This window comes from Globicephala melas, chromosome 13, assembly GCF_963455315.2.
Source record: "Globicephala melas chromosome 13, mGloMel1.2, whole genome shotgun sequence".
NCBI classification, from domain to species: domain Eukaryota; kingdom Metazoa; phylum Chordata; class Mammalia; order Artiodactyla; family Delphinidae; genus Globicephala; species Globicephala melas.
In genome coordinates, this window is record NC_083326.1 from 75028001 (window position 1) to 75055995 (window position 27995).

The 27995-nt window shown below is 49.4% G+C and overlaps 1 protein-coding gene across 2 annotated transcripts; it reads left to right on the top strand.

The window, feature by feature from the left end:
* On the top strand, nt 1-27955 carry PLBD2 (phospholipase B domain containing 2). 2 transcript variants are annotated; one of them, XM_030860450.2, is made up of 12 exons: nt 1-376; nt 10991-11084; nt 13191-13349; nt 15155-15255; nt 15474-15688; nt 21332-21429; nt 24112-24272; nt 24868-24963; nt 25224-25295; nt 25959-26114; nt 26733-26895; nt 26999-27955. In XM_030860450.2, exons 1-12 carry the CDS (start codon nt 87-89, stop codon nt 27164-27166), a joined length of 1773 nt encoding a protein of 590 aa, XP_030716310.2. In that variant the 5' UTR covers nt 1-86; the 3' UTR covers nt 27167-27955. The 2 variants fall into 2 exon arrangements, with proteins under 2 accessions (XP_030716310.2, XP_030716311.2); XM_030860451.2 differs by having other exon boundaries at nt 25962-26114.
* The last annotated feature ends 40 nt before the right edge of the window (nt 27956-27995 follow it).

Genomic DNA, 27995 nt, shown 5'->3' on the forward strand with positions numbered 1-27995 from the left:
CTCCTTTTCCAGCCAGCCCTGGGCCGGTCCTCCGCAGCGGAGTGTAGTCACGTGAGCCGGGCTGCGGGGCCCCGCTCCGCACCGTCATGGTGGACCCGATGTATGGATGCCCGGGCGGCCGCCTGGCCCGGGCGCTGACGCGGGCACTGGCGCTGGCCCTGGTGCTGGCCCTGCTGGTCGGGCTGTTCCTGAGCGGCCTGACAGGCGCGATCCCGACCCCGAGGGGTCACCGGGGAGCGGGGAGGCCGGTCCCACCCGCCTGCCGCTGCCGTTCGGTGCTCCTGGACCCTGAGACGGGCCAGCTGCGCCTGGTAGATGGCCGCCACCCTGACGCCGTGGCCTGGGCCAACCTTACCAACGCCATCCGCGAGACCGGGTAAGGGTTGGCCCGATCTCGCGCGGACCAGCCGGGGGAGGGAGTTGCGTGGGCGCCGGACCTCGCCTGCCCCTAGGACCAGCCTCTTGCCGGTGACAGAGTCCCATCCTTGTCTCCCTGGGGGTCAGTGTCCCACCTCTGAGGCTGCTGCACCGTAGTTGGGTGGGGCTGATGCAGCATCCCTCAGCTCATGGGGACCAGTCCTCTGCCTTCAGCCAGGGATGACAGTACCTCTGTTTCCCTAGTGATACAGTAACTCTTATCCCCACGTAGGCTGGCACTCTCCCCCTCAACCCTCATCTCACCCCCATGACCAGAGGGGTGGTAATGGCTCTCCAGGAGAGATTCTCACTTCCTTGGTTTTAGCTTAACCCCATGGGTGCCAGCCCCCCTGCCTTCTTTCCAGAACCAGAGCAGCAGGACTGAGCTTGGATTCCAGGCCAGTCTGAAAACAGAGGGTCCCTAAATTCACAAAGACCCAGACTGTATCATTGCTTGGCCTCTGCTCCTTGCTTCCCTCCTCTCTCCTGGTCCAGGGGAAAGTCGCTTGGCCAGATACTTAGTATGGAGTCAAGCACTCCATCTTTGGCCGTCACCGTCTCTATTCTTATCACCGGGACCCAGGCTGTCATTCTGTTGTATGGCTCTTACCTAACTGCTCTGCCTGTCTGGGCTCTCATTTCCCCATCTGTGACTTGGATTTTGATGATGTGCTCTGACTGGGAAGTTGGGTGGTGCCCCTCTCAGGCCTTGTACCAGGGCTGGTGCCCATTCATTCATTCACTCACCTGGTGCTCTTGGCTATGGGGACACAGAGCTGAGGGGGTCCCCATTCAGTCAGGGAGACAGTGCCAGGAGGGAAAATCCTGGGAGTGGGGAATATCTGCCTCAAAACCTTGTCAGCAAGACCCAGACCCTGGATCCACGCTGTGTTGGGGAATCTTGGGGAACCCTGTGTCCCACCCACCCCCTCCCCCACCTGCACTATCCCATCCTGGGGTCATCCCAGTGCTTAGAATACGTTACCCCCTCCAGCAGGCAGGGCTTCTCCCACTGCTGCCCCCATCCATTTGGCTGGCTTGCATTCATTTCTGCAGGTGTTGGGGTGACATAGGACACTGTGGACACCCCCGTTCTGGTGCTTTGTGGCACTTGGGAGTATATTAGATAGACAGACCAGAGTTTGTGGGGAGAGGATTTGCTGCAGACACAGGAGTTGGGTGCGGCTAATCTGGGAAGGCTCCCAGGGAGAGGAAACCACAGAGTGGGCTGGCGTCTGTGGAGGGAATCAGAACTCTGTGGCGACGTGACTCTGGAATCTGGTGACCCAGTCTCTGCTGACTCATATGTTTTGGGCCTCCGCTTAGCAGAGCTAAGAGAGATGCTAGGGAGGAGGCACAGAGGTAAGGCTCAGCATGGGGAGGGGCTTTGGCCCCAGCACTTCCCCGCTAGGCTGTGTTGCTGTCAATTATGGAAAACAGAGAAGTGGGGAGAGGGCTCCCCTGCTTGTGCTGGATGGAAAGTTCTTCCAGGCTCAGCTCTGGCGCTGTGTGACCTTGGGCAAATCACTTCATCTCTCTGAGCCTGTTTCCTTCCTGAAGGTGGAGCTCGAAGTGAAATTCGGGGGATCACAGAAAGCACCTCTGTTTATTTACTAAAGGAAGGAGTGAATGAAAGAGAAAGGAGCACGTGTCTTCTGCCCCCATTTTGCAGGTGGGGAAACTGAGAAGTGAGCCCTGGTCTCTTCCACACTTCTTGCTCTCACTTCACTGTTGCAGCATCTTTTCTGTCCAGTCTGCCCCTTTCCCTGTGGGTTTGACAGCATTTGGGACTATGATGTAGGGAAAACTGTATGGGAAGCCCCCATTTTATAAGCAGGGATACAGAGGCCTTCAAAGACACCCTCTTGAGAACTCAGGAGTGAGATGTAAGAAAGACATCTGGGGTGTCCTGGCGCCCGAGCAACAAAACCGCTGATTTGCAGGTGACTGTCTTATTTTTTGGAGGGTGGAAATCATGGTTTGACTCTTCTGTTCACCTAGAATTGGGATCCTTCCTCCTTTCTGGCTCCCAGATTTCACCAGATCCTGGGATTGTCAGGATAACTTGCACGTCTCCTTCCCCCATAATCTTTCCTCTTACTTGTGCTGTATCTGACTCTGGACTGACACTCCCCATGGAGCCTGAAACATTTAGGATTTAATGCTAGGGGATCAGAGATGCACCCAGAGGCAGCACCTGCTCCAGCCTCGCTCTGGTCTTGGTCCTGGGGAGGCCGAACCCTCCAACCTTACCTTTTCCTCCTTTTCTGACCTGATGCCCCCCAACAAGCTGATTGACCTAAATAGCTTTCGAGTTGGGAGAGGAAGTGAATACCAATAAGAGGGAACTAACCTATTAGGAAACTGGGAAACAACCCAAATCTATCACCCAACAGGCAGAAGCCCAGCCCAGTAAAATGGATAAATACCACCCAACCATTTCTTTATCTATTTTTTTTGTATTTTATTTAATTTATTTTTTATACAGCAGGTTCTTATTAGTCATCCATTTTATACACATCAGTGTATGCATGTCAATCCCAATCTCCCAGTTCATCCCCCCACCCCCCCCACCCCCCCGCTGCTTTCCCCCCTTGGTGTCCATACGTTTCTTCTCTACATCTGTGTCTCAATTTCTGCCCTGCAAACCGGTTCATCTGTACCATTTTTCTAGGTTCCACATATATGCGTTAATATACGATATTTGTTTTTCTCTTTCTGACTCACTTCACTCTGTATGACAGTCTCTAGATCCATCCACGTCTCTACAAATGACCCAATTTCATTTCTTTTTATGGCTGAGTAATATTCCATTGTATATATGTACCACATCTTCTTTATCCAGTCATCTGTGGATGGGCATTTAGGTTGCTTCCATGACCTGGCTGTTGTAAATAGTGCTGCAGTGAACATTGGGGTGCATGTGTCTTTTTGAATGATGGTTTTTTCTGGGTATATGCCCAGTAGTGGGATTGCTGGGTCATATGGTAGTTCTATTTTTAATTTTTTAAGGAACCTCCATACTGTTCTCCATAGTGGCTGTATCAATTTACATTCCCACCAACAGTGCAAGAGGGTTCCCTTTTCTCCACACCCTCTCCAGCATTTGTTGTTTGTAGATTTTCCATGATGCCCATTCTAACTGGTGCGAGGTGATACCTCATTGTAGTTTTGATTTACATTTCTCTAATAATTAGTGATGTTGAGCAGCTTTTCATGTGCTTCTTGGCCATCTGTATGTCTTCTTTGGAGAAATGTCTGTTTAGGTCTTCTGCCCATTTTTGGATTGGGTTGTTTGTTTTTTTAATACTGAGCTGCATGAGCTGTTTTTATATTTTGGAGATTAATCCTTTGTCCGTTGATTGGTTTGCAAATATTTTCTCCCATTCTGAGGGTTGTCTTTTTGTCTTGTTTATGGTTTCCTTTGCTGTGCAAAAGCTTTGAAGTTTCATTAGGTACCGTTTGTTTATTTTTGTTTCTATTTCCATTACTCTAGGAGGTGCATCAAAAAAAGATCTTGCTGTGACTTATGTCAAAGAGTGTTCTTCCTATGTTTTCCTCTAAGAGTTTTATAGTGTCCGGTCTTACATTTAGGTCTCTAGTCCATTTTGAGTTTATTTTTGTGTATGGTGTTAGGGAGTGTTCTAATTTCATTCTTTTACATGTAGCTGTCCAGTTTTCCCAGCACCACTTATTAAAGAGACTGTCTTTTCTCCATTGTATATCTTTGCCTCCTTTGTCATAGACTAGTTGACCATAGGTCTGTGGGTTTATCTCTGGGCTTTCTATCTTGTTCCACTGATCTATATTTCTGTTTTTGTGCCAGTACCATATTGTTTTGATGACTGTAGCTTTGTAGTATAGTCTGAAGTCAGGGAGTCTGATTCCTCCAGCTCTGCTTTTTTCCCTCAAGACTGCTTTGGCTATTTGAGGTCTTTTGTGTCTCCATACAAATTTTAGGATTTTTTGTTCTAGTTCTGTAAAAAATGCCATTGATAATTTGATAGGGATTGAATTGAATCTGTAGATTGCTTTGGGTAGTATAGTCATTTTCACAATATTGATTCTTCCAGTCCAAGAACATGGTATATCTCTCCATCTGTTGGTATCATCTTTAATTTCTTTCATCAGTGTCTTATAGTTTTCTGCAAACAGGTCTTTTGTCTCCCTAGGTAGGTTTATTCCTAGGTATTTTATTCTTTTTGTTGCAATGGTAAATGGGAGTGTTTCCATAATTTCTCTTTCAGATTTTTCATCATTAGTGTATAGGAATGCAAGAGATTTCTGTGCATTAATTTTGTATCCTGCAACTTTACCAGATTCATTGATTAGCTCTAGTAGTTTTCTGGTGTATCTTTAGCATTCTGTATGTATAGTATCATGTCATCTGCAAACAGTGACAGTTTTACTTCTTCTTTTCCAATTTGTATTCCTTTTATTTCTTTTTCTTCTCTGATTGCCATGGCTAGGACTTCCAAAATTATGTTGAATAATAGTGGTGAGAGTGGACATCCTTGTCTTGTTCCTGATCTTAGAGGAAATGCTTTCAGTTTTTCACCATTGAGAATGATGTTTGCTGTGGGTTTGTCGCATATGGCCTTTATTATGTTGAGGTAGGTTCCCTCTATGCCCACTTTCTGGAGAGTGTTTATCATACATGGGTGTTGAATTTTGTCAAAAGCTTTTTCTGTACCTATTGAGATAATCATATGGTTTTTATTCTTCAATTTGTTAATACCATGTATCATATTGATTGATTTGCATATATTGAAGAATCCTTGCATTCCTGGCATAAATCCCACTTGATCACGGTGTATGATCCTTTTAATGTGTTGTTGGATTCTGTTTGCTAGTATTTTGTTGGGGATTTTTGCATCTATATTCATCGGTGTTATCTGTCTTTTTTTTCTAGTACCTTTGTCTGGTTTTGGAATCAGGGTGATGGTGGCCTCATAGAATGAGTTTGGGAATGTTCCTTCCTCTGCAAATTTTTGGAAGAGTTTGAGAAGGATGGGTGTTAGCTCTTCTCTTCTCTCTTTAATTCTTTAAAAAAATTTTTATTGGAGTATAGCTGATTTACAATTTTGTATTAGTTTCAGGTGTACAGCAAAGTGAATCAGTTATACATAATCTACTTTTTTTTTTTTTAGATTCTTCTCCCACGTAGCCCATTACAGAGTATTGAGTAGAGTTCCCTGTGCTATACAGCAGGTTCTTATTAGTTATCCAACTGTTTCTTTGAAAAGTCACAAAAGGTAAACTTACACCATCAAGAATGGAAAAGGAGTGATAGCCACAGATGAGGTGGTACATCCCGCATAGTAGCGGGTGTCCAGGCCACACTATACACTGAAGGGACAATGATGGTGAGGGGAGATTTGTGACCCCTTGCTCATCTCACAAGAATGGTCTGGCTTTTCCCAAACATGGCCTCTTCATTAGATCCTGGAGTCATCTCAGAGGTATTAGCTGTCCCTGACGTAAAACCACAGTGTGGCCCATACACTTTCCAGAAAAAAAAAAAAAATTGGGGGAAATAGATTCAGTGCAGCCGACTTTTAATTTTTGCCAAGCAAGTGCATTAAAAACAAACCAGAACAATATTTATTGATCTCTGCCCATTTCATCTAATAAAAGATGAGCTATTTTAGAACCAAACAAGCAGGAAGGACATGATCTCTGAATGAAGAACCGTCTAATGGGGACATTTTGCTTTAGAAACACATTCTTTCCAGTGGTTTGGTTTTTTGTTTTGTTTTGGCCAGGGACTGGGGTAGAGTCTCCCAAAGTTGTCAGCCAGCACAGCAGTGAGGGATTCCAGAAGCCATTTGCTGATGTCCAAGCCTTCCTGTTTTACAGACGGGGAAGCTGAGGCTGGGAGAGCGTGGTGATGTGGTATGAGGCAGGGTTTCAGGTTTAACATCAGAGAGATCTAGGTTCAGATCTCTGCCCGGACACTTCCTACAGGTGGCTGTCGGCAGCTGCCTCACCCCACCAGGATGAGGATGGCGCCAGCCTTGCAGGGGCCTGGAAGAACATCATTTGATTAGGGCTTAGGGCCCGAGGCAACAGAGGGATCTTCAGAGATCAGCCAGAGGGGCTCTAGCACTGAAATTCCCTCATGAATGGGAATCTCTCTCTTTCCAAGGTATTCTGGAAAGATAGGCAGACACCTACATAGCCAGGTTTTCTGAGAACTCGAGCAAAGTGCACAAACTCCATCCAAACTGAATCACCCCAATCGCCCTTTGGAATAAGGCGGTTCAGAGAGGAATGCAGAAGGCACTCTCTCCAACAAGGGCAGTGACTAATTCCATATTTACCGTACTGTGGCCTGGCTGGGGGTGGGGGTGGTCGGGGGGGAATTGTCACTCTCCACTCATGCTTTTCCTTTCTGTCCAGCTTGAAAGAGTCACACTGCTCTCTTTTAAATCTTTGTAATTATTACACAAGTGCTTAACTTTCCATGGTAAAAAAGTTTAGAAAGGTGAGGTGGAATGTGGGAGGTAAACTGCACTCCCCACTCTTTCTTTTTATATATAACCACTGTTAGTTCTTTCTTCTAGAATTTTCTATGCATAAACAGGCCTAAACATACATACATGTGTATACGTACTGGTATGTGTGTGCGTGTAATGTTTTTGTACATGGGGTTATCCTGAGTCCACCATTTGTCCTTCTCTAATCTTATTTTTTTAAAAAAAACTTTGTGTCTGACATCTCATCAGCACACGGCGGTCTGCCACATGGTTCTAGAAGCCCACCGCATATATGGATAGATTATTGTATCAGGCCCCTAACATTGGATGTTTTGGGAGGGTCCTGTTTTCCTCAGCTCTAGTCAAAAATGCTGCTGTGAGCTCTATTTACAATAGCCAGGACATGGAAGCAACCGAAGTGTCCATCAACAGATGAATGGCTAAAGAAGATGTGGCACATATATACAATGGAATATTACTCAGCCATAAAAAGGAACGAAACTGAGTTATTTGTAGTGAGGTGGATGGACCTAGAGGCTGTCATACAGAGTGAAGTAAGTCAGAAAGAGAAAAACAAATATAGTATGCTAACACATATATATGGAATATTAAAAAAAATGGTCATGAAGAACCTAGGGGCAAGATGGGAATAAAGATGCAGACTTACTAGAGAATGGACTTGAGGATACGAGGAAGGGGAAGGGTAAGCTGGGACAATGTGAGAGAGTGGCATGGACATATATACACTACCAAATGTAACATAGATAGCTGGTGGGAAGCAGCCGCATAGCACAGGGAGATCAGCTCGGGGGTTTGTGACCACCTAGAGGGGTGGGATAGGGAGGGTGGGAGGACGGGAGATGCAAGAGGGAAGAGATATGGGGACATATTTATATGTATAACTGATTCACTTTGTTATAAAGCAGAAACTAACATACCATTGTAAAGCAATTATACTCCAATAAAGATGTTAAAAAAAAATGCTGCTGTGAACAGGGATGCTCACACACATCCGTGAGGGCTGTGTGAGCCCCGGTCACAGGGTGAGTTCCTAGCTGCTGCCTGTCTTCAGGGCCTTAGCACTGTGGCCTTGACTGCGCCTGCTCCCTGCAGAAGGAGAGCTTTTAAGCAGTCGCTGTCTGGAAGGCCACTGGCCTCTCAGTTATAACCAGGACTTGGCATCTGAACAGCCTTTTTGGTTTTATGTAAGTTGTGTATGTTCTCTCTTGATTCCCCCGCTTTTTTTTTTTTTTTTAATCACAAGGGGAACTACATTCTGTATCCTGTTTTAAATTTCTTCCCATCACCAAGTCTACTGGATTGCTCCAAACCTCCCCTCTCAGGTTCATGATGAGACACATTTACTGAGTATAAAACGTGAGTTCTCTTCTGGCACCTGCCATGGAAACCCTCTGAAGTGGGAATCGCTTTGCCCATTTTACAGGTGAGGAAACTGAGGCCCAGAGAGCTTAAGCAATTTGCCCAAAGGTACACAGTTGATAAGAGAGAGACCTGGGGATTCAAACGATGCCTGAGGGACCCACAATCCCAGACTCTTTGTCCTCCACTCTCCTTGAAATTTAAGACCTTTATTCTAGTCTCTTGTGTTTTTCTGTCCATATCTGTGATTATATGTGAGTCATTAGTCGGAAGTTCATGGCTCTTAGATTTGTTTGATAAGAACTAACTCCTTCACCTTCAAGGACAAAACAATCCCCCACAAAACTCAGTTAAGGCAGAGGCTCAGAGCACATCATGCTCTGTGATGTTAGTCTCAGCTCTGTTGGGCAAGTGACTTCACCTCTCTGAGCCTCGGGTCCCACAACTGTAAATTGGGAGAATCAAACTCATGTCATAGGGTCTTTGGGAGAATTTAGAGAGAGAAGTAGACATGTGATGTGCTTAGCACTGGGGGCTATTGTTATCCACCGTAGCAGGGCCTCATTATCAGTCCCCACAGCTCCATTTTATCTTGTAACTCAAGTTCTTTGCTTTGGAACTCTCAGACCTCAGGCTTCCTTCTTTTACTTTCCCTCTCCTCCCCCCCAACCCCCCTTCTCCCTGCAAGCTCCTACTTAAACTTCAAAACCTGGAGCAGCTGTCACCTCTTCTGTGAAGCTTTCCTAGATTTCACTCAGTAGCAGCAGGAGCGTACTCCTCAGGGTACTTTATTCCTTTTCTCGTCATAGCAGTTACATATATTCATTCTTGTATACCCTCGGTGTCTGGCACCCAGTAGGTGCTCAAAGAAGCTTGATTGCCGAAACTATTGGGTGTGAGTATTTTGATAGTCATTTCCTCTCCTGTGTCTTCTCTAGGGCAGAGCTGTGCCTGTCCTGGAGCTCTTTGGTGACTTTATAGCCAAATTCCTGTGAGACAGTCCTGGCTGAGCCTGGCTCTCCGTGTTGTGTAGCCTCTTAAATGTCTCATTAGTGTCTTCTGTTGCCCTCATTTTCTTAATAGAAATTGCCTTCCAAGTGTTTTCCTTAGTTACAGAGTCACCTGGGTGAATATTCTTTGTGTACTTGGAGCAAGGATGAAATCCAGAACCATAAAGGAAAGACTGACAGGACGAAACTGAAAACTATCATATGGCAAAAACAAAAGCAAAAATCAATTAAAATACAGGTATTTTCAATATTAGTGACAAGTCAAGGGCTAACATGTATATAGAGAATTTCACCAACCACTAAGAAAAGGCGATGGGAATTCCCTGGTGGTCTAGTGGTTAGGATTTGGTGCTTTCACAGCCGTGGCCAAGGTTCAATCCCTGGTTGGGGAACTGAGATCCCGCAAGCCACGGTGCAGCCAAAAAAGAATAATAATAATAAGATGAAAAAAACCACGGTAGAGAAAAATGAGTAAAGGACATGAACCAAAGAACTATAAATGACCAATAAGAAATAGGAAAATATATGTAACTTAACTCATTAAAGGATTATAATTACGTGATTGAATTTTTCAACCGTCACCTTAGTAAGAATGAAAAAGATTGATCTTAAGCAGGGAAGTGCACAGACAGGAGTTCGTATGTTGTAGAAATGCAGTATATACCCCAGGCATCACCTGGGAGCTGGTTAGAGATACAGAGTCTTGGGCTTTACCCCAGACCTCCTGATCAGAATCTGCTTCCTGGGAGCCAGCCTGCCTGGAGTTGAATCCTAGCTTTGCCCTTTCTTAGCTCTGTGACCTCTGGTATATCAGCTAGTACTGGGCAACAGTGCTGCATAACAAACTGCCCCCAAACTCAGTGGCTTGGAATGACAGCCGTTTATGCTCATGGATCCTTGGAGCAGTTGGGGCAGCTCTGCTTCATGCTGTAGTTCTGCAGACCTGGTCAGCAACATGTGTCTCTCATATTCTTGGGACCAACGAGCTGGCCGGGCATGTTTCTCTCATGGCCATAGCAGGGACACAAGTGGGAACACGGGAGGCCCTTTGAAGGCTAATCTCATAACTGAGACAGGTCACTTCTACCGCATTCCATCGGCCAGAGCAAGTCATATGACATGACTGAGCCCAAATCAAGGGGACAGGGAAGGACGTTTGGCCAGTGGTGGGAGGGATGTAAAGCCACCCAGCAAAAGGCATGGATGTGGGGGGAAGAGGCTGCGATGCCATCTACCACTGCAGGTACGTAACTCTGCTTGAACTACCTCCCCTTCTGTACGATGGAGACAGTAACGGTGCCTGCCTTGCAGGACTGTGGGATTGTCATGAGGACTAGTACATGAGTTAATAGATATGGAAGTGACTAGAACAGTGCCTGGCTCAGAAGAAACCCTCAGTAGATATTAGCTGGTATTATCCTGGGGGAGGGGCGGAGAATGAAGGTTAGTACAGCCCTGGGGGAGGCTGTTTGTCAGTATCTATTCAAATTAAAAATGCATGTTTCCTTTGACCTAGCAGTTCCTCTTTTAGGGATTTAGCCTGACACGTGCACAGAGACAGACCGACAGACATTCATGTGAATGGCAGTTCGTCACTGCGTTGTTTTCTATGGTTTAAAACTGCAGACGGGTGCATGCCGAGCTGAGGGCCCATTTCACGCTCGCCCCCTCGCTGACTAAGTGTCCCCTCTCCTACCCCTGCAGGTGGGCCTTTCTGGAGCTGCACACGAACGGCCACTACAACGATAGCCTGCAGGCCTACGCAGCGGGTGTGGTGGAGGCCGCCGTGTCCGAGGAGGTAAGGGCCAGACGCGGGACCCCGGGGTTTCCCCCGCCCATCAAGTGTGTTCCCCAGGGAGCTTTGGAGGGTTCTGAGATATGTGTAGAGGGGGCTCTCCCACCCCCAGCCTTCCATCTAGTTGGGGAGAAAAGGCTCACATGTATTTGTTAAAAATTTACACTGGGTGCTATTTGATGCATATAAAAACTACACAACACATTCCAAGTTACGAAGCTTAGTAATAAAATGAACACCCACCCAAACTAAACCCTGGAATGTTACTAAAACCATTGAAGCCCCCTTTCAACCCCATTTCCCTGCCTCTCCTACCCCAGAGACACCCACCACACTACATGTGGTGGCTGTCATTCCCTTTCATTCATTCATTCATTTATATTGAGATAGAATTCACATGCCCTAAAATTCACCATTTTATAATGTACAGTTCAGTGGCTTTTAGTATATTCATAAGGTTGCACAACCACTACCACTATCTGATTCCAGAACATTCTCATCTCCCCAGAGAGAAACCCCATACCTGTTAGCAGTCACCTCCCTTTTTCCCCACTCCACCCGGCCCCCGGCAACCGCTCATCTACTTTGTCTCTACGGATTTGCTTGTTCTGAACAGTTCCTATGAAGGGAATCATCCAATATGTGGTCTTTTGTGGCTGGCTTCTTTAACTTGTTTCCACGGTTCCTCCATGTTCTGGTGTATGTTAGTACGTTATTCCCTTTTATGACCGAATAATATTGCATTGTAGGGATAGACTATTTTCTTTATCCTTTCATCAGTGGGTGGACATTTGAGTTATTTCCACTCCCTTCCTTTGGTTAAACTAGTTTTACTACATGTGATGAAGCCTTAAACAACATATTATTTTGCATTACCTGCTTTTGGGCTTTTTAAAAGTGATAATCACAGATTTCAGAAGGCAGACCGCATCAGGAGTGGGTGAGGCAGTGGTGGGCTGGCCATGCTCCCACACTGTGCGTGAAGGTGTGACACCCAGATTGGAATGTAATTTGGCGTTAACTTGTAGAGTTGAATACACACATGCCTTAGGACCCAGGGGCCCCACTCCTTAGGTGTGTATCCTAGAGGTGACCCAAGGGGTTCAAAGCAGCCTCGAGGCAAACACACTCAAACGCCACCGGTGGGTGCACGGGTAACCGGATTGCAGTAGTGTCACACAGTGCAGGATCATAGAGCAGTGAAAATGAACGAGCAGAGTGGATGGGTGTGAGATGCATGGTGGTGAGAGGGACAGAGCACGTCACAGGAGATGGTGTACAGTGTGACAGCGTTTAATAAACTCCCTCTCCTCATTCTGACATCCAGTTGCAGTTTGAGATGCCCTCCTGGGACCTCAATGTCTGGGGAGGTGTCAGACACTGGGTCAGACCGCGTGTTTTGGGTGCTTGGTGGTATTTGAGACAAGATTCCATCCCTCAAGGGCCCCGTAGCCTGAGCCAGGAACACTGAGGCAAGGCCCGACGTGGTTCTCACGTGAGGAAGCCCAGACACACGTGCCAGGGGCTTTGCCCACGTTACCCCTCTGAGCTTGCACACCAGCCCCCGAGGGAGGCTCTCCGTCTGTTGGGGTGACGGGGACGATGGGCTTATATGATCTTTCACCCCCCAGCAGGCTGGCCCAGCTTGTTCATGTGACATCGGGGTGGGGAGGTGGGGAAGGCCTCTTGAGGGCTGGTGGAACTGCCACAGGATTCTCTTGCTAGGTTCACTGCTGTGTCCTCAGTGCTCAGGACAGGACATAGTAGGTGCTCAAAAAAAAAAAAAAGGTAGTTGAGTGACTGAATACATGTATAGATGGGGGTGGCGGTCCCCAGTAACAGAGGAGGCATAATCTAGGACAGACTGTGAGTGCTGACGGCTTTCAGAGGAGGGAGGCATCCAGAGGCATTGGGCCCTGGTGGGGGTGAGAGCTGGCTGGGTGAGAGAAGCCAGCGTGAGCAGAGGTGCGGAGGTGTCATCACCAGAGCTCCTCAGCTCTTTGGAGACCTAGATAGGAGTGAGGACTCTGAGCCCGAGTGGGGGCCAGTGGGGTCCTCAGGGAAGAGCGCAGCCCTGCTGCCCCGCCCCTGTCCTCGCCCACCCTACAGCTCATCTATATGCACTGGATGAACACGGTGGTGAATTACTGCGGCCCCTTCGAGTATGAAGTCAGTTACTGCGAGAGGCTCAAGAAATTCCTGGAGGCCAACCTGGAGTGGATGCAGAAGGAGATGGAGTTGAACAATGGCTCTGCTTACTGGCACCAGGTGGGCATGGCCCCCGTGCTCAGAGGGCTGGGGCAGCAGGCTGGGTCTGCTCTGGGGACCTGCTACCACTGCAGCTGCTACTGTTCCAGCTGGCCAACCTATCTGTCCCCTGCCCCTCTTAGCCAGCCCTTCCTCCCTCCCTCCCTCCCTCCCTCCCGCATCCATCCACCCATCTACCTACCCATCCTCCCATCCATCTACTCATCCATCCACAGATCCATCCAGTCTTCCCTCCCTCCCTCCCTCCATGTCCATCCTTCCCTTTCTCCCTCCCATACATCCGTCTGTCCATCCACCCACCTACCCCTCCATCCATCTACCCATTCATCCATCCATCTATTCATCCATCCATCCATCCATCTAGTTTTTCAGCACATTCATCCACCCACCCACAAGTCTATCCATCTTTCACTCTCTTCTTCCCATTTATTCATCTGTCACCGAGCTGCCCATCTTAGCCTAGTTGTCAGATATTCTATCCACCCGCCTTGTTGATGTACCCCATTTGGTTGCCTGTCTCTCTCTCTGTTCATCATCTACCTGTCTGTCCATCTACCCTCCCATCTACCTGCCTAGCCATCTTCCTGACGGACCAAGTTCCCTGTTTCATTCCACCTCTTCCTTCTGGCCAGAGCCTAGGCACCTCTCAGTCTGTCCATCTGTTGGTCCATCCCCTCTGCTCTGTCTCTGCTGCTCGTACATCTCGCCAGGGGCTGCCCGGTTCCCCAGGGTGATGCCCACACTCCTTAATGTGGCCTCAACACCCCCCTGCACCCTCTCCCTCCCCAGCCTCATCTACTGGCCTTCTCAATCTGTGCTCCAGCCTCCCTGGCCTCCTCCCAGTTCCTTGAACAAGATGTTACCTCTTCACTCAGGGCTTTAAAGTGTGCTGTTCCTTCTGCCTGGAACACTTTTCCTTCTCCCCCTCTGCCCGGCTCACCCCCACCATTCCTCACCTCCACGTCCCCTCCCTGCACTTCTTTGTAGCCCTCTTGTGAGGCATTCAGATTCTGTCTTCAACTGGACTTGGGCCCCATGAGGACAAGGCAAGGACCACATCTGCCTTGTCCACTGTGGTATCCCCAGTACCTAGCACAGGGGCTGGCACATGGTAGGCGCTTTATAAGTGAAGGTTTGTTGAGTATTTACAGATGAAGGAGTGAATCCATCTGGTCCCATCCATCTACTTCAGCACCTGCCTGAACATCTATCCTTTTCTTCACCCTCCTGTCCATCTAGATGATTGCCTTTCTCTCTGTCCTTCTCTCGTTTAACTCAGTAGCCACCATCCATCCATCCATCCATCTGTCCTTTTGTCTATCCATCTTACGGATGCTTGCTAAGTGCCTGGTGTATGCCCAGCACAGGCCAAGGCCCGGTGGGGGACACAGTGATATACTCCATGGTTACAGAACAATGACAGTGACAGTGGGGAGAAGTCAACCACATGACACAAGTTTGCTGAGCCAGCAGCACAGCCAGTAAAACTCAGAACAGGGAGCAGCCAGCAGTGGGCCTGGGCAGGCTGGGAGGCTTCCTGGAGGAGGTGGATTTGAGTTGGGTTCTTAAGTGTGGTGATTTGGGGTTGCCACAGGATGGAGACGTATAGTTAAATGATGGCAGGAGGGTGCTTGGCATGGAGGGGTGGGTGGTGGTTATGGGGGGGGTCAGGGTTGGCTGGAGCCTAGAGGGTGCACCTGAGCCTCCCTTGCTGAAGCCCCTCCCATTGCAGAAGGCGTGAGCCTGGGGGAGAGGCCTCACCCTCCCTCTGCCCCCTGCCCCCTGCCCCCTCCCCCTCCCCCTAGGTGCGGCTGACCCTCCTGCAGCTGAAAGGCCTAGAGGACAGCTATGAAGGCAGTGTGACCTTTCCAACTGGGAAGTTCACCGTCAAACCCTTGGGGTTCCTGTAAGTGCCACCCCCAGAGTGGACAGGGCAGGGGGAAGTGCCGCACACCTATAGTCAGACAGACCTGGGTTCCAATACCAGCCCTGCCACTTCCTGGCTACATGGCCTTGGACCGGTCGCCCAACCTCCCAGTGCCTCAGCTTTCTCTTCTGTGAAATGGGTATGTAATGGTGCTCCCAGCAGGCATGGTAACCCTCCGGCACTCTGACCCTCCTCAGCCTGTTGCAGATCTCTGGGGACCTCGAAGACTTAGAGCTGGCCCTGAATAAGACCAAGACCAAGCATGCTACGGGCTCTGGCTCCTGCTCTGCCCTCATCAAGCTGCTGCCTGGCCAGAGTGACCTCCTGGTCGCCCACAACACCTGGCACTCCTACCAGTACATGCTGCGCATCATGAAAAAGTACTGGTTCCAGTTCAGAGAAGGGCCCCAAGGTGGGTAGATGTGGGTGGGTCTGTGTGTGAGCATGTATGTGGGTACACAGTGGGCTTAGTACTGGGAGGTGTGGGCCTCAGCCCCGTATACACTGGGGTCACCATAAGGCCAGTCTAAGAGTTCATGTTATTTTTAACATGTCTATTTCCTTTTAATTTTTATCTCACAAGACGTATCAGTAAGCTACTGCTGTGTAACAAATCACCCCAAACTTAAAACAACAAAGGTTTAAAACATAGCCATTTATTTTTGCTCACATGTCCATTGGTCTGCTGGGTGGTTTTGTTATTCTGGGACAAGCCTGCTGATTGTGGCTGGCCTCACTGATGCTTCTGTAGTCAGCTGGGGTGAGCTGGCTGACCTAGGATGGCCTCGTCTGCACGTCTGGGGGTTGGCTGTCATCTGGGAGGATGTGACAGCTGGGCCACATGGTCTTCCATCCTCCCACAGGCTAGCTCAGGCTTGTTCATGTGACATCTGGGCAGGCAAGTGTGGAAGGCCTCTCGAGGGCTGATTGAAACTTGCACAGCATTCTGTTGCTCAAAGCAAGTCAAGTGACCCGTGCAGATTCAAGAAGTGGGGAAATAGACCCGACCATGTGATGTAAAGAACTGCAGTCACATTGCAGATGACGTGGATACAAGCATGGGGAGAGTTACAGCCATTTTTGCAAACAGCTACACAGGAATGGATGAATACGTTCTTCCTGTCAAATGTGAAAACCTTGCCACTAAGGCCCAAGTGCCAGACAGTGTGCCCGTCATTCCTGGCCCCAGTGTTAAGTCTAGAGGTAGCCACTGCCAGATGTTTGCAGTGCCTCCTTCTTGGCCCAACTTAAAAAAATTAATGTTGCCAGGAGGTGGCGAGAGGGTGGGGAAATGTATACCCTCATTCACTGCTAACGGGAGTGGGATCTGGCACGGCCACTTTGAAGGGGAGCCCAGCTGGCGTCTAACAAAATTTAAAATCTGTCTCGCCTGTGATCCAGCAGCCCTCTGGCTCAGATCTGTCCCTGGAGAAACATTTCTATTTCTGCAAGGGGATTGTGTACATGGCTGTCAGCTGCATTAGTGGTTCGGAAACAACCTAATGCCCATTAATTTAAATTTAAACTTCTACATTGACATTTGTACAGAAAAGTGTGGGCATCATAAGTGTACAGCTGGAATTTTTGCACGTTGAACACACACCTGTGTGTGTAGCATCCAGACAGAGAAACAACATTCCCAGCCCCCAGAAGCTTCCTTCCTGTCCCTTTCCAGGCACTGTCCCCAGCCCGTAGTGACTTCTCACAGCCTGGATTAGGTTCGATGGATTTGGAATGTTTTGCGAATGGAATCATGCAGCATGAGCTTGTTTGCACCTGGCTTCTTTCACTCAGTGTAACGTCTGTGAGTTTCATCCACGTTGTCCTCTGTAGCTGCAGATCTGTCGTTCCCATTGCTGTGTATCCACTATCATCTTAATATCTGAAAAACCTACATAAGTCATACATGTATGTTATAGAAAATTGGAAAATGCGGCAAAACACACATACACACAATGAAAGTCACTGGAACACCCCACATCCCACAAGAGGTCATTTCTGCAAACACTTGGTTGTTTTTTCAGACTTTTAAAAAACGTACCTCACTTTTCCATTTGTTTTAACTTATGAATATTTTTATTATACTATTTATATGTAAATACATCCTCACTGGCACAGATTCCAGCAACGGAGATGAAGAAATACATCTCCCTTGATCCCTTCGTCCCAAATTCCAGATCTCTCCTAAGAGGAAAGCACTGATGCCATTTTGGTTTGGATCTATCTAGATTTGGGGGGATGCATTTATATGTGTGTATATATGGACCTTTTAAAAATTAATAGACTTTATTTCTTAGAAAAATTTTACATTGACATAAATTGAGTAGACAGTACAGAGTGTTCCCATATATCCCCCTTCCCACTTTCCCCTGTTACTAGCCTCTTGCATTAGTGTGGTTCATTTGTTGCAATTGATGAACCAATATTGATACATTATTGTCAACTGAAGTCCATGGTTTACATTTGAGTTCACTCTTTGTAGAGCTTTATGGATTTTTGATGAACGCTCAATGACATGTATCCGCCATTACAGTATTTACAGAATAGTTGTACAGCCCTAAAAAGTTTGCTTTCTGGGTTTTTAAAAAAAAAACATAAATGAGATCATCCTATATGGGTTGTTTGCCACTTGCTCCTCTTGCTCCACGGCCAGCCTTGGAGAGCTTTTGATATTGTCATGTTCGGTCCACCTTTTAACAGCTGGACGTTAAATTGTTTTTTTTTTTTTTTTGCGGTACGCGGGCCTCTCACTGTTGTGGCCTCTCCCGTTGCGGAGCAGAGGCTCCGGACGCGCAGGCTCAGCGGCCATGGCTCACAGGCCCAGCCGCTCCGCGGCATGTGGGATCTTCCCGGACCGGGGCACAAACCCGTGTCCCCTGCATCGGCAGGCGGACTCCCAACCACTGCGCCACCAGGGAAGCCCTGGACGTTAAATTTTAATTAGTCCCCAGTTGAGGATGTGGGCCATTTCCAGGTCTTTGCTCTTCCTCCCTTCCTTCCTCCCTCCCTCCCTCCCTTCTTTCTTCTTAAAAAATATTTATTTCTTTATTTGGCCACACCGTGAGGCTTGTCCAGTGAGAGCAAGGAGTCCCAACCACTGGACTGCCAGGGAATTCCCAGGTCTTTGCTGTTTCAAACAGTACTACAGCAAGCAAGTGGGCCCCCAGATGTGTTTCCTGGTGGAAACGCTGGGTTAAAAGATGAGTATAATTAAAATTTTAGTTTCTAGATAGATAACAGCCAAATTGCCTCAAAAAATGGTTGGGCCAATTTACACTTCCACCGCCATTCTGTGGATATGTTGTCTTTCCCCACAGCCTTGCTAGCACTGGGTATTATCGTTCACTTCACATTTTTTTGCCATTCTACTGGGTGATAAATGATGTCCCGGACTAAGTTTGTTCTGGTTTTTTTTTTAATTCACTTTATTGATGGATAGCTTAAATACACATTTAGAGCATATAATTTGATGGGTTTGGACAAACATGCAGTCATGTAAACACCATTCCATAAAGATATAGAACATTTCCATCACCCTAGAAAGTTCCCTGTGACCTTTGCAGTTAGCCTCCACCCCTCTCCCCAGGCAACCGCTCTTCTGATTTCTTTCCCATGAGGTTAGATTTGCCTGTTCTAGAACTTCATATAAACCTGCACTAATTTTTAAAAATTTTCTAAGGGAATTCCCTGGCGGTCCAGTGGTTAGGACTCTGCACTTCCACTGCAGGGGGCACAGGTTTGATCCCTGGTCAGGGAACTAAGATCCTGCGTACCTCACAGTGCAGCCAAAAAAAAAAAAAAAAAAGGTTTTTTTTCTAGTTTTATTTATTTATTTAATTGAGGTGAAATTCACATAACAAAATTAACTGTTTTAAAGTGAACAATTCAGTGGCATTTAGTACATTCACAGTGTGGTGCAACTGCCACTCAGTCTAGTTCCAAAACGTTTTCATCACCAAGAGAGGAAACCCTGTACCCACTGAGTAATCACTCCCTTTTCCCCCTCTTCCCAGCCCCTGGCAACCACTACTTTCTATCTCTGTAGATTTGCCTGTTCTGGACATCCCATAAAAATGGAAACATACAATGGTGGTTTTCTTACGACGAGCTTCTTTGACTCAGCGTCATAATTTCAAGGCCTCTCCATGTCGTAGCAGGTGTTAGCACTTCATTCCTTTTTCCGACTGCCTAATATTTCGCCGCGTGGCGATACTACAGTTTGTTTATCCATCCATCTATTGATGGATATTTGTGTTATTTCCTTTTGTATTCTAGACTAATTTTCAATAATTAAAACAAATTAATCAAGTCATACATGTTCACTGTAGGAAGTTAGAAAATAGAGCACAAGGAAGGAATAAAAATCACTTGTAACCCACCCTGCCACCAGCCCCTGAAAAACCACCATTGGTGTTGGTTGTTTTCCCTTCCAGTTTTAGCTGTTCATTGATGACTTTGCCCTTTTTACTTTTATCTATTCATCAGTTATATAGAAATAGCTCCTTTGGTCCATCCCCTCATCCCTAGTGGCCCTCATCCCCACCCCAGAACACTTTGTACCGAAAGTCCATCCCTTGACAAGTGCTGGTCTGGTTACGCAGTAACCTTGATTGTAGGCCTACTGGGTACCCACTGTTGTGCTAGAAACTACCTCCACGATCTTATAAATTAAATCTTTACAACTGCCCTGTGTGGGATGAAGGATTATTATTCCCAGTTTGCAGATAAGGAAACTGAGGCTCAGAAAGGCTAAGTAACTTGACATAAATCAAACAGTTGATAAGGGCCTGAACCGGGATTCTGCCCAGGTCTCCTCCCCGCAAAGCCTGTGCTCTCATCTGATCCATCCATCTCACTTCCAGGAAATAAAATCTTGAGGAAGTGTCTGCACTCCTATGTTCATTGCAGTATTCACCATAGCTGAGATATGGAAACAACGTAAATGTCCATAGCCAGACAAATGGATAAAGAAAATGTACACGTACACACACACACACACACACACACACACACACACACACTGGAGTATTATTCAACTGAAAAAAGCAGGAAATCCTGCCATTTGCGACAACATGGGTGAACCTGGAGGCCATTATGCTAAGTGAAATAAGTCAGAGAAAGACAAATACTGTATGATCTCACTTTCATGTAGAATCTAAAAAAGTTGAACTCGAGGCAATTCCCCGGCGGTCTGGTGGTTAGGACTCTGTGCTTTCACTGCTGCGGGCCCGGGTTCAGTTCCTGGTTGGAGAATTAAGATCCCGCAAGCTGCGTGGTACGGCCAAAAAAAAAAAAAAAAAAAGTTGAACTGTTATAAGCAGAGAGTAGAATGGTGGTTGCAGGCGGCTGGGGGGAGGGGGAAATGGGGAGATGCTGGTCAGAGAGTACCATCTCCCAGTCAGAAGACAAGTGAATTCTGGCGTCTAAAGCACAGCATGGTGACTGTAGTTAACAACACTGTATTGTATACTTGAAACTTGCCAAGAGAGTGGAACTTCAGTGTTTTCACCACACACACAGCAGAGGTAACGATGTGAAGTGATGGCTGTATAAATTAGCTTGACTGTGGCCATCCTTTCACAGCATCTACGCCTATCCAAACATCACAGTGTGCACCTTAAACACAGACAATTTTTGTTTGTCAGTTATACCTCAGTAAAGCAGGGGATAAACCCTCCCCCCACCCCCCAAAAAAACAAAGTCCGTGCTCTCAGACTTCCTGGGTATTTGCTCTGTGAATTAGCTTTTTCACAATAGGTTTTTGCAATTAAAAAAAAAAAGAAAGCAAGCCAAAAAAAGGTACAGTAATCAAGACAATTTTATATATACATATATGTATATGTATGTATGTATACATATGGCTACTAGCTTTTACACAAATGGCCTGGTTTGCTGATTCTCAGAAAGAATGGAGTAGGGGCTTTCTCTGAAGCCTGCTGTTCCACCTGGAGACTCCCAAGTCTTGCTGGGAGGGGGAGTGGGGTTCTCTGTATGTGCTTGTCTGACCAGGCCCCCTCCCCCCCCCCCCACCCCGGGCTCACTCTCCCGCCTGCAGAGCAATCTACCCGGGCTCCCGGCAACAGGGTGATCTTCTCATCCTACCCTGGTACCATTTTCTCCTGTGATGACTTCTACATCCTGGGCAGCGGGCTGGTGAGTCATCCTCTGGTGTCACTTTTCTCCCCGGGGCAGCTTTGCACCCAGCAGCTTAGGCACAGCAGGGGGACGCAGACTCCCCCATTCCCGCATCACCACCACCCCAGGGCCGAGGCCAGGAAGCGCTTGTAAAATGTCGCTCCCCAGGTCACGCCCGGGCCACCAGACCCTGCAGCTGGCCTGGGACTCTGTATTGTCCTGCAGCTCCTCAGAAATCCCTGGTTTGGGCCCTTTTGAAACATCCGTGGCCCCAGTGACCTCATTTTGTGTTTATGTATTTAGGACGAGCCATCTCTCTCCCTACCATGACTCTGCTCTTTCTGCCTTCCCTTTTGCTTTCCACAAAACCCCCTCTAAACCTGGCTGGGTTTTCTGAATAAATGTTGTTTACAATGTGTTGTTTTTATCGGTTTTCCTGGCTGGGCTCCAAACTCATTTAGAAATCTGTTCCTGGCACCCCTCTAGACACAGCAAGCCCTGTAGTCGCCAGGGTAACACTGCAGAGGAGAAAAAACATCACTTAAAAAAAAAAATCCTAGACGCAGAAGACGCCAACTCTGGGGAGGGGAGAGGAAGGGGCTCTTTTTCTTCTATTACTTTGTGAGAGGAGCGTGGGATTTAGTTCCCTTAAATGTGGGAAGAAGCATGAAAGGGGCCAGGCAGTGGGTGAGGGGACCCCCTTGCTGCGGTCTGGGGTGGGGAAAGCAGGAGTGAAGCCTGGGGAAGGACAGTTGAAATAGTTTCATCCAGTTACAAAAAGTGTCCGGGAAGGAAATTTACCTTCCATCTGGGTTCTTAACTATTTTTACGCCACAGACTCCTTTGGCGGTCTGGGGAGCCGTGAACCCCTTCTCAGAATAATGCTTTTAAATGCACAAGCCAACATATATGGGATTATAAAGGAAACCAAGTGTATCGACATGCATTTATCGAAATATTATATAAGTAAACTTTTAATGTAATATACAAGTATACCTCGTTTTATTGAACTTTGCAAATATTGCAGATTTTACAAATTGAAGGTTTGTAACAACCCTGCATCGGGCAAGTCTGTCAGCACCATTTTTCTAACGACATTTGCTCATTTTGTGTCTCTGTGTCACATGCTGGTAATTCTCACAATATTTTAAGGTTTTCATTATTATATTCATCATGGTCATCTGTGATCAGTGATCTTTGATGTGACTATTGTAATTGATTTTTTGTTTTGTATTTTTTTTCTATTTTTAAATTGAGGTATGTACATTGGGTTTTAAGACATAATACTATTGCACACTTAATAGACTATAGTATAGTGGAATCATAACTCTTATATGCACTGGGAAATCAGAAAATCCACGTGACTTGCTTTCTTGTGGTATTCGCTTCATTGCAGTGGTCCGGAACAGAACCCGCGATCTCTCTCGGGTCCGCCTGTATGTGCTGGTTTACTAGCACGTTAAATAAGAAACTCCAGGAACTTCCCTGGTGGTCCAGTGGTTAAGATTCCGTGCTCCCAGTGGAGGGGGCACAGGTTCGATCCCTGGTCGGGGAACTAAGATCCCTCATGCCACAAGGTGTGGCCAAAAACAGAAAGAAACTCCGGTCGCAGGTGGGCTACCTGCCATAATTTACAAATAGTGAGGAGCATAAACGATATCTTGAGATGTGTGCAATCCTGTCCTGTGGTGGGAAAACATCTGTGATTTCTGTTGGTGACGATCTCAGTTACCGCTAATAACACTGTCATGTGTCACCTCATTAGCAGTGGAAGGAGATGCTGCATTTCGGTTTGACATTAGTGGAAATAAAGATGTAATGTTTCCCCACCCAAGTCTGCAGACTCCCCGAGCACTGCCCCAGGTTGAGAACAACCCCTGGCGCAGAGAGAGGAAACTGCCCTCCAGGGCTTCTGAGGCCATGCGGGTCTGAATCCTGGCGATGACGTGCGACACTAGAGGGATGAGGAGGGTACAAGTGTGGAGGGAGTAGAGAAGCTCTTCCTACCTGGGCATCGCTATTGAGAGGCTTGCTTTGCACATTCCTCTTTGAAACATATTTATGGCTACTGCTGTCTCTTAGTTGTTTTCCAGCTTCGTATAAAAAAGGAAGAAGCATGCTAATATCCTGCTGTAGGGGAGCAAGCCCCGATTTAAGAGTTGGAAGTCTGAGGGTCAAATCTTGGCCCATCCACGTAGCGGCCATGACCTTTTGGCAAGTCTTTTAGCTTCTCCAGGCCTCAAGTTTACCTTTCAAGAAGAAGGGGGCTTAATAGCAATGCTGTGTTTTCCCCCGGGGGGCTGTAAGAGTTGATGGAGATTGTCCATCAGGCTACCAACCCCAAGCCTCCCAGCTTTCCCTGCGGAACTGCAGGGAAGGGGTAGAGATGGGATGCTATCTCTCTGGGGAAAGAGTTGACCCACTTGGTAGGGGGAGTGGGTCCCGTAGGAGCAACACCCTGGGCTCTCTTAGGGGCTGTTTCCCAGGGCAAAGGTGGATGCACGATCTTGATCACGAACCCCCTCAATGCTCATCCAAAGAACTAGTGAGGAACACGCACCTAAGCCAGGACATGAAGTTTTAAAAAACGAGTCAACAGATTTGAACCACGATTGATGCAGCGCTGCCACTTGGTGACACCATGCCCCGGTTGTGAGTGAGGGGGCCCTTTCGTGCAGCGCCCCCTCGGCTCTCCCACAGGTGACCCTGGAGACCACCATCGGCAACCGGAACTCGGCCCTGTGGAAGTACGTGCAACCCGAGGGCTGTGTGCTGGAGTGGATGCGAAATGTTGTGGCCAATCGCCTGGCCTTGGATGGGGACTCCTGGGCCGATATCTTCAAGAGGTTCAATAGTGGCACGTGAGTGGGCTTCTGGAACTGTGGCCGTCCCACCCAACCTCCCCGCTAATGCTCAGACCCTGGGAGACCTGATGTGGCACGAGGGCCACACACCCCACACCCTCTGCTGAGTCCTTTCCTTGTTTTATACGTGGGGAAACAGGCACGGGGAAGGAAAGGATTTGCCCCCCTCTTGCAGGCTTCTCCACCCAGGGAAAGGCTCCCAGAGGAAGGACAGGAAGACACTTGGAACTTGAGAGCTCTGGGGACAGTGGAGAGGGCCGTCTGAGGAGATGGACATGGGTGGATGGGGGCCCCATCAGCCAGAGACGCGGGAACTGGATAGGGCAGGGTCTTAGAACATTGCGCAGAATTGACCTTGGTTCCAGTAAGCACTAGGGAGCCATAGACTCCTCTGGAGCAGGTGAGCAGCATGATGAGAGAAAAGCCTGAGGACACCTGGTCAAGCTAAAGTGTCCGGGTGACAGTCGGATGGCCGGACGTGCCCAGACCACCCCGGCCCCATGATTCCTGACTGTGTGTGGCCCTGGGGGCAGGGGGAGGCCGGGGCAGTGACCCCAGGGTCTGTTCAGCCCTCCTTCCTTGGGCATGGCAGGTACAACAACCAGTGGATGATCGTGGACTACAAGGCATTTGTCCCCGGCGGGCCCAGCCCTGGGAGAAGGGTGCTTACCATCCTGGAGCAGATCCCGTGAGTACCCGGAAAGGGGCAGGGCGTTCCAGCAGAGGGAACTGCCAAGGCAGAGGCCTGGAGGCAGCTGAATCGTGTGTGGGAGGGGAAACCTCAGGAAGGCAGTACTGGAGGAGAAGGCAGCCCCTGATTGCTAGAGATTGGGAACATAATCTAGCTCCAGGCAATGGGGAGCCAGCGAGGGTCCTTGAGCAGGGCAGCACCCACAGGAGCCCCCTTTCTCACCACCACTCCTGCCTCCTGTCCCTTCCCGGTTGCAGGGGCATGGTGGTGGTGGCTGACAGGACCTCGGAACTCTACCAGAAGACCTACTGGGCCAGCTACAATATCCCGTATGTCCCCCCTTCTTGGTATTCCCCACCCTTTGCTCAGCTCTCCGTGCTGGGGAGGGGTGCTTCCCAGGAGATTCTTTAACTCCACAAAGAAACCCACCCTTCCCCCTTTTTCTCCAGGAAAGCCCTGACGGTTTTAGGGTACAGTTGGGAGGTCGGCATCCGTTCAGCCTCCCAGTCCGCACCCACCCACCGCAGGGTGGTAGGGGGCGGCCTGGCTCAGGTGCCGACCCCTGCCGTGGCTCTCCAGCTGGCGCTGCTTTAACTGGGCTGCACAGCCAGCACCTCTTGACCCTCACTGTGCTTTACCTGGGTCATCCCCTTTGATCCGTACAGCCACCGTGCGTGGTAGCCACTGCTCCTATTCCCATTTCACAGATGATGAAACTGAGGCCTTGAGAAAGTACCTGACTCGCCCAAGGTTCCATAGGTGGCCAACAGTGAAGTCAGGATTTGAACCCATGCCTCTTGGACCCCAGAGCCCTAGCTTGGCCACCCCACCAAGCCACCCCACAGCACAAACAAAAGACATGATTATTGCTATCCCGACTGTTGTGGTTGTTGGTGTTAATGTCGTGGCACGACCACCCCCTTCCCCTCCCTGGCCACGGTCACGGCCAGGTGAAGTCAGTGGAGGTCGTGAGTGACCATCCTCGTTCCCAGCAGGTCCTTTGAGTCTGTGTTCAATGCCAGTGGGCTTCCGGCCCTGGTGGCCCACTTTGGGGACTGGTTCTCCTACGACGGGAGCCCCCGGGCCCAGATCTTCCGGCGGAACCAGTCCCTGGTACACGACCTGAATTCCATGATCCGGCTTATGAGGTACATGGGGGACCATGAGCCCAGAGTCACGTGGTGGGGCTTTGTCGTAACTCATTTCAAGTTCCCGACAAGCCCGGGGGGGCGGCAGGGGTGGGGTGCAACTGTGTAGCAGCCAAGACGGCAGAACCGGGGCAGCGCTCAGCTGAGCCCTGCTGCTGCCCTCATGTCGTGGGTGAGGATGACGGACAGCCGTGGAGTGACCGCCCTGTGCCGGGCTCCGCGCTTGGGACTGGGAAACGGGCACAGAACGTGTCCCCACTGTCCTTGGGGAGCACCCTGTCCTTTGGGGGATGCAGAAATCCCTCCCGTACTCACACTGATGTGGACGTGTAACGAGAACCGTCTGAGCTCCAGGAAATGCTATGAAGGGACAAAACGGGGCCTCTAGCCTGGCCTGGGATGGGGGCCCAGAGGGATTCCCGGAGGGAGGGATGGCAGAGCCGAGGCTGAGTGATACCTGTGGAGTGACCAGCTGAAGGGGGAGGTGGTGGCTGAAGCCCAGGCGGCGGGAGGGAGCTGGGCACACTGAAAGCAGGCGGCTGGGTTAGGGGCTGCTGCTAGCAGTCTGGCCTCCCCCGCTCCCCGCACGACTGAGGTTTCCTCTCTTTCCACATCCAGGTACAACGACTTCCTGCATGACCCCCTGTCATTGTGCAAAGTTTGCAACCCCAAGCCCAACGGGGAGAATGCCGTCTCGGCCCGCTCTGACCTCAACCCAGCCAATGGCTCCTACCCCTTCCAGGCCCTGCACCAGCGCTCGCATGGGGGCATCGACGTGAAGGTGCCGGGCCTGGGGCTGTGGATGGGGTCCAAGTTGGGGCAGGGAGCAGCAGAGACTCCCAGGTTGGGACAACTCAACGACCTGCCCTCCCCTCTACCCCCAGGTGACCAGCACGGCACTGGCCAAGGCCTTGCGTCTCCTGGCGGTCAGCGGCCCCACGTGGGACCAGCTGCCCCCGTTCCAGTGGAGCAGCTCGCCCTTCAGCAGCCTGCTGCACATGGGCCAGCCCGACCTCTGGAAGTTCTCACCCATCGAGGTCTGGTGGGACTGAGGCTCCATCTCTACTCTGCTGACCCCAGCAGGGCCACCCGACTGGCTGCCACCCTGCCCTCCTGCCTGGCCCCCCGCCCCGGTCCCCCGTGTGAGCGTTGCCACTGTGCCCAGGTTGGGGACCTGGGTCGGCCAGGTTCACTCTCGTCTGGGTGGCCTCCTGGGTGGGGAACGGAACCCGATGGGACCCAGGACTGACTCTGTCCCCCTAAGTGGGTGATGCCATCCCCGTCTCCCTCTGCCTCTCTGCGTCTCTCTCTCTCCCCCTGCTTTTCACTCTTTTCCAGCCTTGGGCCCCCTCCTCATGCCGCCCCTTCCTGAGGGTGGGAGCCGGATCCTGGGACCAGGTTCCGGGGCCCCTGGTGGGGCCGGCAGGAGAGGCCTGTTCCAGTGCCTGCTTCCCAGTGCTGTTTCTAACGGCGGCTCTGGAGCTCCAGCCCCCGAGACCCGGGCGTTGCCTCTGGTTGGCATCTCTCCTCCCAGCTCCCGACCCCAGCCCCACTCTGCTCCGTCTGGGAAGTAGCTCCCCTGTTTCTCCTCCTGGACAGCCCCCTTGAGGACAGGAACTTGAAACCAAACAAGAACCAAAGTTTCTGGCCACTTGTGGGTGGAAGGGCCTGAGTGTCCTTCTCTCTCTGGGGGCAGGCAGGAGTGTCAGCCCCCTGCTCCAGCCTCGGCCCGTGCCCCCTCAAACCCAGGCCTGCCCCTGTCCTCAGGGCATTGCCCACAGGTCCCCTGCTACAGGAACCAAATTGCAGGCTGTGCTGCCATTAAAAAGAGAGGCCATGGCCCCCGTGCTGTGCTTCTTGGGGCAGTGGGGCAGGCTGGGT